At 48.9% G+C, this 17,335-nt stretch overlaps 7 protein-coding genes across 9 annotated transcripts; 2 read left to right on the forward strand and 5 right to left on the reverse strand.

Annotated features, from left to right (window-relative positions):
* Positions 1 to 999: 999 nt before the first annotated feature.
* Positions 1,000 to 2,519, reverse strand: TERG_05723 (uncharacterized protein; the record flags this gene model as incomplete). The annotated part of the gene is made up of 2 exons (XM_003233803.1): positions 1,000 to 2,399; positions 2,480 to 2,519. 2 exons carry the CDS (start codon positions 2,517 to 2,519, stop codon positions 1,000 to 1,002), a joined length of 1,440 nt encoding a protein of 479 aa, XP_003233851.1.
* Positions 2,520 to 4,290: 1,771 nt separating this feature from the next.
* TERG_05724 (uncharacterized protein) lies at positions 4,291 to 5,771 on the reverse strand (the record flags this gene model as incomplete). Its single annotated transcript, XM_047748487.1, has 2 exons — positions 4,291 to 5,206; positions 5,515 to 5,771. The coding sequence occupies 2 exons, from the start codon at positions 5,769 to 5,771 to the stop codon at positions 4,372 to 4,374; spliced, it is 1,092 nt and encodes a 363-aa protein (XP_047604469.1). The 3' UTR covers positions 4,291 to 4,371.
* A 919-nt stretch (positions 5,772 to 6,690) lies between these two features.
* TERG_05725 (uncharacterized protein) lies at positions 6,691 to 7,618 on the forward strand (the record flags this gene model as incomplete). Its single annotated transcript, XM_003233805.1, has 2 exons — positions 6,691 to 7,038; positions 7,112 to 7,618. The coding sequence occupies 2 exons, from the start codon at positions 6,691 to 6,693 to the stop codon at positions 7,616 to 7,618; spliced, it is 855 nt and encodes a 284-aa protein (XP_003233853.1).
* Positions 7,619 to 8,403: 785 nt separating this feature from the next.
* TERG_05726 (uncharacterized protein) lies at positions 8,404 to 9,524 on the reverse strand (the record flags this gene model as incomplete). Of its 2 annotated transcripts, XM_003233806.1 has the most annotated exons (3): positions 8,404 to 8,647; positions 8,713 to 9,377; positions 9,438 to 9,524. In XM_003233806.1, 3 exons carry the CDS (start codon positions 9,522 to 9,524, stop codon positions 8,404 to 8,406), a joined length of 996 nt encoding a protein of 331 aa, XP_003233854.1. The 2 variants fall into 2 exon arrangements, with proteins under 2 accessions (XP_003233854.1, XP_047606676.1); XM_047750022.1 differs by lacking the exon at positions 8,404 to 8,647 and having other exon boundaries at positions 8,709 to 9,377.
* Positions 9,525 to 10,155: 631 nt separating this feature from the next.
* Positions 10,156 to 11,355, forward strand: TERG_05727 (uncharacterized protein; the record flags this gene model as incomplete). The annotated part of the gene is made up of 1 exon (XM_003233807.2): positions 10,156 to 11,355. The coding sequence occupies one exon, from the start codon at positions 10,156 to 10,158 to the stop codon at positions 11,353 to 11,355; it is 1,200 nt and encodes a 399-aa protein (XP_003233855.2).
* Positions 11,356 to 12,320: 965 nt separating this feature from the next.
* On the reverse strand, positions 12,321 to 14,622 carry TERG_05728 (uncharacterized protein; the record flags this gene model as incomplete). The annotated part of the gene is made up of 5 exons (XM_003233808.1): positions 12,321 to 13,089; positions 13,154 to 13,278; positions 13,344 to 13,684; positions 13,762 to 14,259; positions 14,502 to 14,622. 5 exons carry the CDS (start codon positions 14,620 to 14,622, stop codon positions 12,321 to 12,323), a joined length of 1,854 nt encoding a protein of 617 aa, XP_003233856.1.
* Positions 14,623 to 15,260: 638 nt separating this feature from the next.
* Positions 15,261 to 17,178, reverse strand: TERG_05729 (uncharacterized protein). 2 transcript variants are annotated; one of them, XM_003233809.2, is made up of 3 exons: positions 16,948 to 17,178; positions 16,802 to 16,881; positions 15,261 to 16,698 (listed from the first exon to the last, which is right to left on the reverse strand). In XM_003233809.2, the coding sequence occupies exons 1-3, from the start codon at positions 16,972 to 16,974 to the stop codon at positions 15,936 to 15,938; spliced, it is 870 nt and encodes a 289-aa protein (XP_003233857.1). In that variant the 5' UTR covers positions 16,975 to 17,178; the 3' UTR covers positions 15,261 to 15,935. The 2 variants fall into 2 exon arrangements, with proteins under 2 accessions (XP_003233857.1, XP_047606677.1); XM_047750023.1 differs by having other exon boundaries at positions 16,802 to 17,178.
* Positions 17,179 to 17,335: the final 157 nt, after the last annotated feature.

Raw genomic sequence — 17,335 nt, forward strand, 5'->3', positions numbered from 1 at the left:
ATCAACACAAAATTATTCTTGACTGCTTCCTCGTCAAACTTGCCAAAGTACCCCTTCCCCAGCATTATTAATTTGTACAAGAATTCAAACACGAGCGCGGCATTCGCGTTGCTCTTCGTAACAGCGACCAGATAAATATTCTCATGTTTGACATGGCTGAACGTCGTTGAGCCGAGCGTCAATATGGGAGATCGGACCTGCGCATTCGATATCACCTGGATGCGGAAGATGTCTGCGAGTCGTGGTCGGCAGTCGTTGCGAAAAGAGCGAAATATAAGGTTCTCGCCCTTCTGATTGAATATGAGGATTCCGGACAGCATTTTCACAGAAATAAATCGCAAGATTGAGCAGATGAGCCTCAGAAGTGTGTCTGCGATTCTTGTTGTTGCAAGTTGCTACGCTTTGGGTTCCTGGAGCTCCCCGTCAGAGCCCGATCTCATTGGATCCACCATTTGGAACGCTTGTATCGGATAATCAAATTTACCGGTATTGCTATACAAAATACGCTAGGTCGGTATAGTTAGAAGGGTACAGTTTGGCCAGAAGTTATTTGAAGAAGCAACAGTACTTGATTAGCATGATCCATGACGCATATATCCTAGGTGAACAGTAACGACATACAAAAGGGGAAAAATGTGATGTAATAGACATGCGGTAACCAAATATATGACAGGTAATCTGGAGGGTATATGTAAGAAGGGAACGGATAAGGAGACATAAAAATAGGGATTAGATAGATATACCTCCCACAGAGACATAGAATATCAAGAGTACCACTGGCTCGGGAGGTATGGCGGTAAGATCCCAATTCCAGGAGGCAGTGATACCAGCACTCAGGGCAAAAAGTCATACGAAATAGAAAAGATGCAGCGAGACACACGATAGGTCTATCAACATAAAAGGAAATAAAAGATGAGGCATCATCAGAACGGTAGTTGGGCAAGATAAAAGAGTGCGGAGGGAGAACGGTAATTGTGGCCAATCAAGCTTCATCCTGTGTCACAAATGCTGCGGTCGTTCATGTAGCCGTGTGTTTGCGGTGCTGGGTCTAGTTCTCGTCCCTAGATCGGAACCAGCATCGCTTTCCACAATACCAATTTTGGGGTCTGGGATCTGTATGTCTAGGGAGAGGAATCCGGTCCGTCGGGGTCCCCATATCTTGACACCTTCAGCAGCACCAACCTCACGGTTCCACTTATCTATCCATGCTTCAAGCCCCTTGATTCGAGATTTGATGCGACTGGCACCTAGATCGTCCCATAGCCAGCCAGTCAGGAATCCCATTATCCCATCAAACCAGTTACGCGCAGCATATGGATCAAACGCATTGATGAGCTCCTCATTTATCTTGGTGATGATAGTTCGGAACTCCTGTTCGCCCAAGAGTGGGTCAAGAATCTCTGGGTATAGGTTGGAAAAGGTAGGTGCAAGGTCTCCTTTGACCATCCAGTCCCGTCGTATCCGGATTACCCGTGTATGAACGTAATCCTCTGAATTTAGGGAGACATGGGTGTTCATATGTGGAAAGCATGGATGTGCTGGTCCCCAGCTCAGTTCTTCTGTGGCGTCACCGTTAGGGGGTCCACTAGGCGATTGAGGGTTTGTTGAGGCGTTATTGACGTTTACAGGGGGCACGGCAATAAATGTCTGCGGTCGAATAGACAGGTGAGAGTTAACGTGTCGAGGTGTTTCTGGAGGATCATCTGGGTGCTGTTGTGCAGCTGGACTGCCATTCATCGAGAAGAGGTTGCCATTTCTGACTGCATAGGGACGCTCTGGCGGCCTTAAGTGATTGCTCTGTCCTGCAGAAGCTCCTGAATAGTTGACCATTTCAATTGCTCCCCAAGTATCTGCACGTCTATGCCTGCGAGGGAGTCCGATGCTGGTACGATTAACGGCGTCAGGTTCGTCGACGTCTGTCTTAAGAGGTATACTCGCTACACTGGACCGCTGGGAGAGAATTCTCCGACGCTCAGGGAGGGTAAGTAGCGGATCTGCGTCCCGTTTTGGCTGGGAATCGCCTGTGAGAGCTGTACGTTGCTGTCGAGACGAGCGAGTGGCGGAGCGTGGAATGTAATTGACCGGGTTCCAGAGACTCGAAGAAGGGGATCTTCTGGTGTATTTGAATAGGGGGAGTAAAGGAGACGGCTGTTCGTGAGACTGCTGGCGATGGCTGTGGATGCGGCCCTGAGGGAGAGGAGACGAAGTTTTGCGAATGTACAGCGGCTCTGGGCGCGCCGGAAACGAAGCTTCGAGGTCTGCAGAGTATTCCGGCGTCAGGACCGGGACGAGAGGGATGTATGTGTGGGATTCGTCGCCTCCAGCCTCCCGCGATGATACGGTTTGTGAACGTCGGGCGGTTGAAAAGGCCGTTTTTGTGGTGCGGACAGGACTTTCTTCTGCAGAAGGAGGAACGTCGTTGGTGTCGCGCTAGTGCCACGGAAAGGGGTCAAAAGTGGTGCGGCAGCGCTCGGCGCACGGCATAGACTGTTCGGGGCACGGCGAGTTTCCCGCGCCATAAGCAGCATGAAGTAGACCAAGAAAAGAAAATAATGACAAACAAACAACAAAAGATGGACAGAGGAGTGGGAGAAGACGCCAGATGAGAGAGTTAAAAAGGATAGAAGAGATAGAATGGGGGAAAAGAGAGAGAGAGAGAGAGATTGAAAGAAGGTCTGCTAGATCTGTGTTCAAGCGAATGGTTGTGTCATCCGTTCCTCCGCTGACCGTCCTCTTGTATTGTGATGTGTAGGATGCAGTGGCATGCCCGCGAGGCCTAGAGGTTACATGATGAGTCCAAGAGAGCAAGAGAAGCTGTGTGCGGCCTGAAGGTGGGAGAAGAAAAGAAGGGCCCTGCGCAGGGACAACTGCGGAATGGGCTGCCCTAAATATAAGTCTCCCAATCCCGCTCCAAGGCTCCAAGGCTCGGTTCGTTCCATCACAGATTACATGGGGGGGGTGGAGGGAAGGAAACCTTGGAAGGGATGCCTTGGGATCGAGAGTGGGCTGCGCAGCGAGTTTAACTAAAAGGCACATAAACATAGCCATGCATTTCTGTCACATCGACGTTGGCTCGCGGGAATTGAGGAAGGCTCTTTTTTTCTTTGCTTTTTTGGCTCTTTTTTTTTTTTCTTACGGACCAGAAGAAGACCAGGCCAATGGTTCCTTACGATAGCGAGCCGCCCTCAAAGATTTTACTTTGGTCCCTGCTAGCAGGAGACAAGACGAGGGCTATGAAATGCGAGTTTGCGCATGCTTGGGCTGCCCGACCTTGCTTCACTATCCTTGCAGGCAGCTCAGGGAACTGAAAACTGAAAGCAAGGAAGAAAGGGAAATAGAAACCTAAGGGGTACGGAATCCTTTCGGGCAGACAGGCGATCTTTTTCTCACTCCCTCATACCAAGTGCGATGCGGGTTTGGAATTTCATTTTATCCTCAGAAACGGACAGGAGGTCGAGGCGGCTTCCACGTTTTGCATCCCCATTCCCATCTGCGGTGTCGTGTGCGGTGTTTACGATGGATGACGGATCGCAAAGACACATCCCGTTGACCGCGTTAGTGCGGGCCCAGTTTTCCGCAGCGACCGGGCCAATAGTCAGTCCTGGGGTCGCGGAACCAGGTACCGATTACGGGTCGGTTGCATAAGCGACTAGCTCAGGAATCTTCATGCACCAGTGGATAGTAACCGTCAGGATATGACAGGTTACAACCCCCAGGCACCGGCTTAGCGGAGGTAATCCTATATCAGCTTGCTTACGGAGTACTCAAACTTCAAAACAAGGGACCGTTCCGCGTCAGCAGCTGCCAGAAAGGCCACCTCGGCAACAGATGCGCTCTTATACTCCATGCCGCCCGCCAACACTATATCCCATCCCAAGCGCTACGAGAAAAGGTACATCCCTTTTGATAGCGCGGGCAATGACTAATAAGTGGGCCTTCCGGAGAATTAGCATACTGATTGGCCAAATCTCCGGACAAACTTCCGGCAATACGATAGTCCGAGTGTTTATTTTTGCAACCAGGCTGGACGGCAAGCGAAAACTTGACTATTTGCCATTTATTATAAAGAGACGGGCTGATATTATAAGTCTATGTACAGGGGATGGGGATGGGGGGCCTTCCGAGGTTGGAGCGAGATGGTGACACGGAGAAAAATGAAAAAAAAAAAAAAAAAGAATGAAATAAAAAGGATCACCATGTGGCACTTGGACTCTAGCCGGCAAAAAAACAAGAAAAAATGGACTCAAGCTCAAGGGGAAACACGATCAGTTGTTTATAAGTGGCCCCTTTGTTGAGACAGCCAACCATATCCCGCAGGAAGGACCCGGTTCAATGGCTCTGGCACTGATGAACTCGAACTAGAGTTGCTAGTTATTTGGATGAAGTGGCCAACCTTCCACTGTCTCGCATTTCTGGTGGACGGTCAGCATCTGGCTCCCTCCCTGCCATATACTGGCTCAGCCTGCTCACTTCCCTGACTAACATCCCCGTTAAAAAGCCAATCGCTCCCCTGGCTGCGGTCCCACTTGGGCTCGAAGGGCCGTCCCCGTTGGGAGTCAACCTCTTAGCCTCCTGGCAGACAAACTGGTGGCGAGCCTCCATGATTCTTTTGTCGACCGAAACAGTGTGGTTGACGAAGCATGCTCTGCTGGGTGATATTTCTGCTCCCAGGGGAAACATCTGCGACAAATAATGCTGGTTAAACAAGTGCCCGCGGCCATCCCCGCAGATGAACACCCGTCCAGCACACTTGTTCTTGGGGTTACTTAGACTACGCAGAACCCCCCACTGAGGAACGGGGTCATTCTTATTGACATAGTGTTCGATGTGCCTGATCACGCCTCCGGTCCCAGTGTTGTTCAAGGGATTACTGAAATGGTCTGCGGCTGACCCAAAGGTATAGATTTCAAATTTGGCCATCTGCTTAGCTGGCAGATCCGCGAACAACATGTCCAGCGCCAACGACGCGACGATCGCGCCCTGGGAATGGCATATCAGGACGACCTTCTGGACTCCTGGGTCGACTAGTACCTTTTTGAGGTAGTCGTATGCAACTCGAACGTCGTAAGTATTATACGAGAACGTCCGCTGGATGATACATTCGAGCAAGTCCCCAATAAGACCGAAGGTGCGATTTTGGATACCCGTGATAGGACGCCGGAATATTTCGGCCAGCTGTCTGCAATTCTGCTCCAGCCCATAAGAACTACATACCCAACCAGTCGAAGTTTGTTATTAAGTGGGGGTAACAACTAACAGGGAACGGGTGGAGCGGAAAGTGAGCCTTACGTTACTACGACCCCATTGATAAATATCCAACGCTCCTCCGTAGAATACCGAGCATTATATGGACCCAGCTCGGCGTGAAAAATGGCTGGCCCGTGGAAAGGGGCGCAGGCCCAACCTGCTATTCGGAGATTTACCAGACATAGGCAACAGCTAATTCCTCCTGGCAACAACAAAATTGACAGGCAGGAGATAAGCAGGAGAATTGCTTCGAGTAAAGAAACGAACACTAAGCCAACCAGGTTTAGTACGCTCCGTTTTCCGAGGTATAGTTCGTCCGTCGGCCTGGGAGCACGCAAGGGCCGGAAGATATTTGGAAGCTTCGGGAGCAGCTGAAGACAAGTCCGTAGATCACTCCTTAGTCGCTTTAGCGGACTGTCTCGAGCCTTTGGCGGACTGGCGATCGATTCTTTGTCAATCTGGGACGGGATCAAGCGAACGCGATGACGGGCGGGCCTCGGGGCCCCGGTGATCTGCTCTGCCATTCTCTCTAAACAAAGAATTAAAAAAAAAAATATCAGGTGGAAGCGGCTTTGTACAGGAACAACGAATGACTTCTATGTATATTGCCACGGTGCAATATAACTTTGCCTAGACAAACGGACTGGCAAACGAGTGTAAGCTCCAACGTGCACGCGGTTAAGGGTATTAGGTCCGAAGGTGACTGCTTGTTGTCACCGGAGGAGCAACGGGGTCACCATCTACGAAGTAACCCTAGAGGTGCAACATTCTACAGTCACAGAAATCGAAGAAAGAGCCGCCATGGACTTGGTGATGTGCTGTTGTAGGGAAAGAAGGCGCTTATTATCTATGCTATGAGGAAACGACGAACGGAAGGAAGCTGGAGGTCACGGCAGAGGCGAGCTTTTTATACAAGCCTCCTGCCGCCAGCCAGCGCCTGTACGCGTTGCTGCAAATTCGCCGCATCCTGGATGCTCGCGTGCAGCCCAAGTGGTACATGTGAAGCATGAACCTTGATAGCCATGGCCAGCTCGCTTCCCAGCTGACACGGCGGCCTTTCACTTGGCACAATGCTACCAGAGCCCTCTCAATGTATACGGGAATGACTGATCAGCGGCCTCGCGATGGTTGTTGGGAGCCAACTTGTGTCCTGTCCTCCGCACGCCCTTGACTCTCCAAAACACCACAAGCTTCGACTAACAACCAACTTTGGCTTGACTCCATTCAACTAGCGTCGTCAGGTGATGTGTTTCATTCGCCCGCCAGAGTTGAAGGGTGATCTGCTCAGGGGCTCTTCAGATCCAACGCTTGGAGAGGCTTCAACCAGTCGACTGACTGGTTATCTCGACGGCCAGCAGGATCGAAAACTGTTTGACCCAAAATACTTTGTGAATCTGTCCCCATCTAGAGTGGATACCTGGCCACTTCGAAGCCCACTTTGCAATGCCTTACTACAGTAGCGACGATGACTCCTATGAATGCGATACATGTACGCGTCGTTTCGCTACCTGGCGTGCCTGTAACCAACACATGGATGCTACAGACCACAAGGCGCCAACCTCTGATTGTGAGGTCTGCAACAAGACGTTCCGTACTCAACATGCGGCGAACCAACACATGGATGCCGTCGGTCATTGGGAGCAAGATTACTACCCTTACGAATGCGATACCTGCACAAACAGATATACGTCGGAGGAGGCCGTCCAGAGACACATGAAGGATGCCGGGCACTATAAATACTATTGTAAGGTCTGTGACAGGAAATTTGAGAACCGGAATAATCTGAACATGGTAAGGCTTATTTCTACTTTCCTGTACTGCTAGGGAGGTGTAAAGACCTGATATCAATTTCCCATGGCTGCAGCACCTCAGGTCGAGGGTCCGTGTAGGCAATGGCATCAAATGCCCCTTTTGCAAAACCGGCTACGCGACCGCCAGTGGCCTTGCACATCATCTTGAACGAGCTGCTTGCCCAAACGCACCATACATGAACCGGGAAACCATTCTCCGAAAAGTCCGTGAATGTGATCCGCATGGGCGCTTTACCCTCAAGCAGATCGAATGGCTTCAAGAAGATAATTCCAATTATTCAGCCACGGATCAAGCTTTCAATGGCTCGTCCTGGCAGTGTTATCTTTGTACATCTTGTTTTAAATTACGCCGAGGTCTGAACCAGCATCTCAACTCTCCTGTACACAAACAGAGTGTATATCGGTGTCCCAACACCCGAAGCCAATGCGGCAAGGAGTTTGTGACACTTGCTGCATTATTCAGTCATTTGGAGAGTGAATCCTGTTCAGTCGTGAGATTTGAGGCTGTTCAGAAAGGCGTGAATGATATGATCCTGAGAGGGAAAATGATAGCATTTTGATAGTAGCTGTTAATCATTCGGCATGGTATCAAGTTCTTTTTAGGCGCACAGGGTGGGCCGCATTTCACTTGTCTTGATTATACTGCTACACGCATTTCACCCTTTACAGGCCAGTGTTTCTACGTCTCATTTGGCATCTGCAGGATAATAATACAATATTTCCTATTGTTCCCGACGCAAATCCCATCGGGGAAAGTGGGACTTACACGTCTCCCCTACGGAATAGATGTCCCTAGGCAACCTCTTCAACGTGCCTTTGCAAACACGGATATGAGACCCTCAGTTATATCACTATCTACATCAAGTTCAGAGAGCAATGACTAACGCCTTGCTGCCTCTAGGGGCAACAATCTTTTGTAACTTCAGCTAAGTCAACTCTAGCAATTAATCTAGCGACTTACCCTGGATGACTTTGACCTGAAATGAAGTGATTACTGAGAAATATCTCCATGAAACCAAGCATATAGAATAAAAATATAAGTACAGTTGTAAGTCTAACAATGTGTATTATGGTTTCTTATTTCCATATATCCGATCGGGGCATGCTTCAACTAAATATCCCAATAAGCGCTGGGATTAAGAAGATAGTAACCTACAGAGTTGAGATGCATGCAAAGAAAAAACCCCATAGCAATTAGCTATATCCAAAGCAAACATACTTGCCGTTGATGCATTAAACAACCGATCCAAACACCACTCCAACCCCATGCCAATATCAAGACATCTAAATAAGTTCAATTATACACAGAATCGTTCAGCTCTCACCCGCATATTATATCTTACATCTATTGATTCTCTCTGGCTGCTCCGCCGCTGGCACGCCACCAGATGTCTCCTCCCCATTTCAGCAGCCGTTCGGCCGCTGCCGTAGGGGTATCGACGGCCGGGCGAATGTCGAGGAAGAATACAGGCTCTCCCGTAGGCTCGGGTGGGCCGGAGTAATAGTCAATCACATATCGAATCTCCTTATCTCCCTGTGGAGTTTTGCGCAGAACATACCAGTCATGTCTGTCGAATGGGGGAGCAGTACTGGAATAATCCGTTAGCCAGAAAGTCATAGAAAGAGGCTTGACTATATATGATGGTATGCTTACCCAAATTTAGAAGGGTATATTCTACCCAGCAACTGGAAAAACTGAGCCTTGGGAGTCAGGTCCTGTGGTCGACCCATGAATCTAGCCAGACGTGGCTCATCATCGATCCCACCGCCAACACCGGATCTCATTCTCTCCCGCTCCAGGTCCATGGCTAAATTTTCCGATCCACGTCTGCATTTTTGCCAGCCTTGAACTAGACCCTTGGAGAAGGTACGCTCCCAATCAACAATTTCCTGCCATGCGCCTTCATTCAGGAAGTTATGTACTGACACCATCGACTCGACTGCATCCTGTGGAGTGTCCATGTACCCTTTTCGGAGCATGGCATTGTACATTTGCTGGGGAGAAGGATATTCCCATTTTGCGCCGGAGCTGTCACCACGCGGAATGGACGATGGTTCTCGATCCACGGACAATTCGACTGTTTGATTCGGTGCTCGAGATTGAGATATGTCGGCAAACATGTAATTGAGCGGATTCAACATTGAAAGGACGGACTTTTGTTCAGGCTCAGGGGCCGAAGGTGTTGCATTTTGCGATTTTGCGGAGTTTGATGGAGGAACGTAGAATGGTGAATCTTTGGCTCGAATTGGACATGACCCTTCTGATGTAGGTGTGGCATTAGTATTCGTGGGCTGGCCATGCTGTACGGGACATCGAGACTGGTATAGATATGTTAGGTATTCCTCATCAATTTGGGAGGTAGAAGGGAGGTTGCTTACGGGGGCGGCATCACTAGGTGACGGTGACGGAGTAGGAATTTCAGGCTGCCTCACAGCCGGTGTTGCAGATGCCCAGAACCAGCCCATTTTTATCCCCTAAATAGATCTAATTCACAGGAGCTATAAGGTTTCAATGATGGATAACTCCTTGATGAAGATGAAGATGATGAATAGTTCAATAAGGGTCGCAGAACATCTTTTTTCCTCGTCGCAAATAAAAAAAGTTTGATAAGACAGTCTCACGTGACCTATGACGATCCAATAACCTTAAGTTTGGCTTCCGTATTTAGTCTGATGGTCCCGCGATCTCTAAAAAGCACAAGTATGCCTCTCAGCATCTTTCGCTATGCAGTTTTCAATGTCGATGCACTCTGCCAGCTCGCAAGCTCTTTACGCTTTGGGAGATGCTGCTGTTGCGATGTCACTCAAGTACCAGTAGGCGGCAGCTTGTACTGGGCAGTGTTCGTGTACTTTGACGATGGAGTCGAATGGGTGTTTCGATCTCCACGATATGATGGCGCTATCCGGTCCCTAGCAACAATCCAAAAATTAGTAGCGAGCGAAGCAGCTACGTTAAAATATATCAATTCATATTCAGCCATACCCGTCCCAGAAGTTTATGCGTATAGGTATGATCAATCTTGGAGTTTTCCTAGTATTCCGCTAATCGCCAAAAAGCTGCTCGAAAGACAATAGTGTTGGAGTACCCTATATTTTAATGAGTAAAGCCAAAGGCTCCCCTCTCAGCACAAAGTGGGAACCACGGGGGTCACAAAAATCGGCTCTATCGTTAAAAGAAAAGGCAAAGGTGTTATCTCAACTGGGTTCCATAACGTGGCAGCTTTCTCAGCTCCGATTTGAGAAGATCGGCTCGCTTTTTGAGGAAGAAGATGGCCATTTTCGAGTGGGGAGCTGTTTATCACGGGGACTGGTGGACTTTAACAGAGATAGCTTGGATGAATTACCCCGGGGGCCATTCTGCTGTGAGAACGAATACGTTGACGCCCTGGTATCAGGATTTTTGCAGCATGCCGAGTGTCTCCAGCTTCATCACCACTGCTTCTTCGCGCCCCTGCCGACCCGCAAGAGATATAATAATGATAGCGAATATCGCAGAGCGTGCGAGCAGTGGAATAATTTTGTTACTCTTGGTTCAAAAATTGACGGCTCTGATAATCGCACCGACTACATGGTAGTTGGACATTCTTTACGTGCAATAGCATCAACATGGACGATGAAAGGAACGGCGGCAGGCCCCCGGGATACTAACCTTGAATTTACCTTGCATCATCCCGATCTCAATGTGAACAATATATTCGTGGATGACGATTGCACAATTACGTGCATCATTGACTGGGCATTCTGCTCATCCGTCCCTTTGTCTGTCCTTCTCATGGCTCCTGGTCTTCCGCAATCCCGGGACGAATTGGAGGCCCCTTTAATTGCTGCTTTTGAAGACGGACTAAGTAAGTCAATATCTACGGGAGATACGTTACTTTCTAAGCTACGAGACTTTCCGAGTCGCAGATTCCTTTGGTTATTCTATCGACTAGTGAGCCTTGATTCCTTGGGAGACTACTCCCAGTTCAAAGAGATCTGGCAACTAAGTGACCAAAATAACCTGGATTTCTCGACTTTTTTTCAATCACAACAGCGATCGGATAGCTACGTAAAAAAGCATGAGGAAATGAAACAAGACGATGAACCTGTAGACCGCGTAATGCGTGGTGAGGCAGCCTACTTTCAGAGGGACATAGTTGGGCTGGCAGTATCGAGGAAATTGACCCTAGTTTCCGAATGGACATCTCGGTACCGCAAGAATGACAATAAAGGTATACGACGCAGCGGGAGCATATTTGTAGCTGATGACAGACTTTGGAAGTGGGTTTTAAGGTCGCTAGAGCAAGTGGAAGGCTGAGACCTGTGATCTCAATATGGAGGCCGCCGACCTTAGGGCCCATCCTATATCTATAGGCAGAAGAGCGACATTTAAGCCGTTCGTTTCCTTCTTGTGCTTCTATTAGGCGAAATCCGCCGCGGTGTTCATATAAGAGACGGCCGGAACTCCTAAAGGATAGGGTGATAGAGAAACGTTGGAAGTATGAGTACTTACTGTGATAAACTCGTGTGTATATACTGAATATTAAGATTTAGTTAATAGCTATCAACCGGAACTACCTAACATGTTACACATGAATTATTCAGGCAGAAAGGGATATCCCGTTATTGTTGTTGAAACTAATCATCGTGAATTCAAAATTTCCAATTTGGATAGAGATGGTAGAATACCTGAGGTCTACCTACAGAGAGCGCCGATGGCCGTGTGCAACTAGATCTCTCCAAGTTGGCTAAGATCATAGTAAAATGCGACAAATTTTTCGTCATTTAGTAGAAATAGACAGCTTAGCAGTTAGGAAATCTACCTCTATAGTAAGAAAGTTAAGTAAGTCTTTTAGGTATTAGTTATAGATATTATTAGCCCAATAATATAAAAACATTACCAAAAATAAATAACTAATACTTAATACATTACTTTTTAAACCAAGATAGTATTTAGTAACTAATATACTAGAGTAGGTAAGTTCAAAGCTTATTAGATAGATATTGTATCTATAATACAATTTAAAGCCCGCTTTAAGTCGTCTATAGGCCTTGCGAGCAAGACATAAATGAGTGACTTCGAGAAAATCAATCGAAAGCTCATAATAGCTGAGTGAGGATAAAACAAAGCTCTAGGTGGTATATACTTGAACGCCAGGCGGTGTAGAAGATCCGGAATAAAACAATAACAGATCCTCGCGTAAATGGGAAAAAAAAAAAAAAAAAAAAAAAAAAAAAAAAAAAAAAAAAAAAAATTACAAGTAGTTAGGACCGCAGGACATCTTATCCATCGATCTCGCAGATGGAGCTGAAAGACTGAGCCTCGAACCATACTTTCCTCCAAATATGGCCATGTAGCTGGCCAGCATAAAGATATCCGTGCATCACAGACTCAACTTCTTCCCAGCTCCGCCAGTATTGTAAAACAATGATATTGTGCAGTACTTCCACCAGCCATTTCCGTAGCGTCTGGTCCCACGCGCCAGAAATGCTGATGAAAGCCGCCCAGGCCAGCAAGGAGCGATCTTCATGTGACTGTTCGGATAGTGGTTGCACAACACATTTAGCAAGGGCGTCTTTCAGGTGCTTTGTTATTGCCCTTCCGGTTCCAAACTCAGGCGGGGAGACAACGAAGCAGGAGTTGAAGTAGGATAGGGCAGTGAGCCGAGCAACGGACTCTATTGGGTTTTCCTTTAATATATCCTTGTCTGAGACACCCTCGGCCTCCGGCTCGCGGTAAGGGTAGTCTAAAAGTTCGTATTCCATCTCGTGGGCCTTCATGAGGAACATTTCATATTCTATGTTCGAAAGTCCTGAGGCATCTGTACGGTTGAAAATTTCAAAGAAAAAAACATGGCGGATTTCTTGCATCAGGGAGATTAATTTGGAGCTAAGGTGTTTATTAGCGCATAATGTTTTGGTAAGGTGACGTAGTTGGGAGTTTGGCGGAGGTTCGATTTTTTCCCTGACTTCAGGCGGAAGGGCTTGAGGCTCCCAAGCCAAGGGGAATATTGGGCGGCTTAATAGAGTGTATGCGGCTTTGAGATCACACCTGTGGGTTGGTTAGTTTAGCAGCAGCTCCTATATACAGCCCATAGAAGAGAGAATATACTTACGTTAGAACGGCCCCTATGCCACGGGAGCCTTGCGTAGCCATTCTTACAATTCCACCACGGAAGTCAACTATTTTCTTCATGCCCTGCCAGTGAACTCTGGCTTCTTCAAATAAACCTAGTGTTAACTATTCAATAGCGAGGTGAGGTGTTAGACAAGTTGGTCTTACAAAATCAGGGAGTAGTGCCATACTGTTGCAGATATAAGGCCTGTCACTATATCTATTGCAGTATCATCGACTGCTTTCATCGGGTCTGGGTCTTGCAGTTTCCGGTTCATCTCTGCTATACACTTGGCCTTCATAACGTAGTAGGTAGGGTCTAGTAGCATAGCTTCTTCTTTATCGGAGCCTGCCAGCGATATTGAATGATGCTGTTCAAAGATGGCTTTGTGCGCGGCGCTGAGGGTCATCTGGGCAAAAAACGAAGCAGACGATGAAAGAGCCGAAACCCTCATTATGGCTAGCCGTTTCTTTGTCTCTGTTTCTTTTCTGGCTTCAATGGGGAAAGTCATGGGTATGAGGCAGTGGTTGACTATAATCGGGTGGTAAGACTTTTTTTTCCTCGCTTCACCGCACATCTATACTCGACGGTGAGGCCATGTCACTTACTATAGTATACCAGGTTGCTGACGACATGGCCTATTCCCTCAAAACCCTTTAAAGTATCCATCGGATCCAAAGTTTGGTATACAGCGGTCGTCAGAGGGTTGTTGAATATATAGAGCACCTTGGTTTTGTCCTTGTTCGTAAATAAGACCCATGAGGGCGGCGGCCTCCCGCCTGCGACTGCGTCTGTTGCAGACTCCTCCTGGTCATCTGTCTGGCTCTGGACAGCAATTGTTGTTGCTGTTGTTGTTGATGATAATGATGATAATGATGATAATGATGAAGTAGAAGAAGGAGAAGGGGAGGCTCCGGCTTCATTCTTCTTGGACGTCTTCTTTGAGACTCGCTTGAGACCGGCGATTCTCTCTCGACGACGCACATCTCGCATTACGTGAGACCGTATCATCTTGCGGGTATCAGAACCCTTTCTCCCTTTCAAGGCGGCCTCATCATCCTGCCCGATAAAGGTGAACGACGGGCGCTCATGAGCCAGCGATTGTTCTGGAATGCCTTGTTAGCAAGTGATATTCTAAAAAAAGACATCCCCCCCCCCCCCCCCCCCCCCAGACTCGTATTTTCTTCTCTATCAAGACGAAAATAATGAGTCTGGCTACGACAAAAGCCATGCTTGAATGAACATCAAATCCATAGCCGAGCTCCCAGGAACAAGCGAAAGAGAGAGAGAGAGATAGAGAGGGCACACGACATGAGGGAGCCACAGCCAACAGGCCAACTGAACGTACCTGGCGACGGCCGTGGGCGAGCCGCGGGAGGCGTACCACCGCCGGATGAGGAAGACGAGGAGGAGTTCGGCGACGCAGCAAAGCCAGTGGGAACGATGATGGGACTCTTCGGAGGAGCCATCCTGCAACCGGCTTCAGAGGGAGGCCGAGAGCGCCTTTGCCGTCGTTTCTTTTCTTGCTTTCTCTTCCGCTTTTCTTTGTCTCGTGCTTTCTGGCGCCTCGCTGGCGGTGCTGGCAGGGTCTGGTTAGATGGTCGACATGAGTGATCGACTGCCAGGACCGCGCTAGATCATAAAAGATATTTATACGCAGTGTACGAGCACACGCCGTTTCAAGCGTCCTATCCGGCCTTCATCGAAAAGCAAAAAGGACCTGGAGAAAAGAAAAGAAAAAGCGAGCGAAACGGGGCCAAAAGGGCGAAGGTCGCAGCTGGCGCTGAGCAAGCAGGATTCGCCTTTTGGGCGCCCGTATAAGCCGGTTCCAGGCCGTTGTTTATCTAGCAGGGAGAAGCTTGCCCTTGTTTCTGCTTCCAGGGGGAGAGAGAGAGAGAGAGAGATTACGCAGCAGAGAGTTAAGTAATAGCAATAAGATATATAAAGTAAATATATGTCAAGATACCAAATATTAAAAAATGGTTTCGTTTTGAGGGCCGTCGTTGGTTTTATTTTAGCCTTCGACCGGCCCGTCTGGTGCGAGACCCACTGGACAGCGTTGATGTAGCATCTAGCATCGGCTGATGATATGGTGATGATGGATGGATGGATGGAGGCAGACAGCCGGGCAGGCAGCGAGGAGATGGATACGCTTGGGCGGGAGGTTGATATCAACAGCAGCTCTGGCTTCACCAGCTCAAACAGTTACATATTATATCTATAAGAAGTTACATGGGACGCCAGGATGATGATGTCTTGCAGCTACAGCAACAAGTGACACCGACAGCTTAACTAGTTTGTCAAAGAGGGACAGGGCGCGGCCAGCCAGACGCGGCTCTGGCCTGGCTGGGTTAATACATATATAACGGACAGCTGGATACACTCCGCGGAAGGACGGATTGACATGATGCGCAGCCGGGATGGGCCCCTGGTTTCAAACAGCTTCTTGACCGAGATGCGCCACAACGCCCGGGGGGGTTGAAAAATCAAGAATTATCAGAAGCGTGCTGCCAAGAGAGGATGTTTATCAGTCAGGCTTCAGGGTCTGTTTCATGTCTTTCCGTTCCGTATGTTATTGTTATTTTGTGGATGGATGCGGGCGTAGCCTCTTCTGCACATGTAGCCGGCCGGCCCCCAACAAGAATGCTATGAGTGGTGTCGACAGGCTGCTGATGGAGGGAGAGGTCTGTCGATTGGGCAGAAGCCAAGGAATGGCATGTGTTGTGTGCGTGTGTGCGTGTGCGTGTGGAGAGATTGCCGGATGGGCGGCTGATGTTGAGATCTACCAGGCCCGGAGGTCGTCGAACAGTCGTGATAAGAGTGCATACCCCAGCACCAGGCCGATGCATATCCATACTTTATTTCTTCGAAACCAGCTCTCCCCGGCGTCTCTCGCCCTCTGTCCACCCTCCACAACAACCCCTAACCCTGTGGCACTCCCACCGCCAGGCCTGCGCCGAAGAGCATTCGTCTCAGGTGAACAGGCGCTACTGTTGCCGCTACTGCTGTTCTCGGCTAACAAGGCTTCATTAGGGTCGGGTAATATCTGTCCCGTCGCTAGATCAACCCGGCTGTCCTTCATCCATTTCCAGTTCTCCTGGTCCAGTTCGGGCCACTCGGCTCGAAACTTCTTGCCCCCGTCTCCGGCCTTGATGTTCGCAATCCCCTTGATCGTTGACGTGACGCCAGGAACGGCTTTTGTATAAGAGCCGCCACCGGTAGAGTTCCACCACCTTGACCTCGCGGCGAATAACCTGCGCTCGGTATCGGAGGCACTCACACTCCCAGTCGTCATCTCCTCGCTGTTCATAAAGGATAGCAGTCCGATCAGGATCGTCGACACCTCCCACGCCGGGTTGAAGGACTTTGGGTGGAAGTCGCTTATACTCAGGCACAATCGTGTGGATGGCATGAATCGCCCGCTCGGCGTGTGCATTCTTATCGCTGGGGGCGCAAACGGATATTCAGGCGGGAATATTAGTGTACCCCAGTACTGGCCATTTTCGTACGGTGTCTGGGGTGCTCCTGTAAGTATGTAGTGCCATCTATGCGTTTCCATCGAGTTAGCCGGCAAGCTCAATCTGGCGAGGACCAGGCCGGGGGGGTTGTCCCGTTCAAAATGAAATAAAAGAGCGTTGCAAAACGTACTCTAGTATGTTGGACTCTGACGGATGTGCAACAATGTATGGCGGTGGGTTCTTTTGGATATTTTGGTACTCGCGGGTGAGCTAGAATTCGGGATTTCCCGTTAGCATGGCCGTTAATGGGTCTGTCATGATACATCAGATACTTACTCGCTTGGTGGCGGCTTTGGTGGCCATGATGCGCGGTATCTCTGGCTGGTCGGGCTGTCTCTTTCGCAGTAAGAGTAGTAGTTTAAGGGGCGTCCTCAAGAGACGAAAAACGCGAGCAGCGTTGAGAATTGTCAACCCGGAGGAGCCTGCACTGCAGCCGACGAAGCTCCTGTCAACTAGTCCGCCGGGGACAAAGCACTAGTATAAGGGGAATGAAAGCGCCGATGCCGCTGCTGATGCTTGATGCTTGATGCTGATGCCGAAAGAGAAGAAGATGAAGATCTTTCGATGTTTTCGATGCTTTTTCGCTGCTTCTTTCCATGCAAGCCACGGCACGTGACTCTACCTTCCCGTCGTCATACTCACGTGATGCTGCTTTAGTTTCCAA

This window comes from Trichophyton rubrum (assembly GCF_000151425.1).
Source record: "Trichophyton rubrum CBS 118892 genomic scaffold supercont2.6, whole genome shotgun sequence".
Lineage (NCBI taxonomy): Eukaryota > Fungi > Ascomycota > Eurotiomycetes > Onygenales > Arthrodermataceae > Trichophyton > Trichophyton rubrum.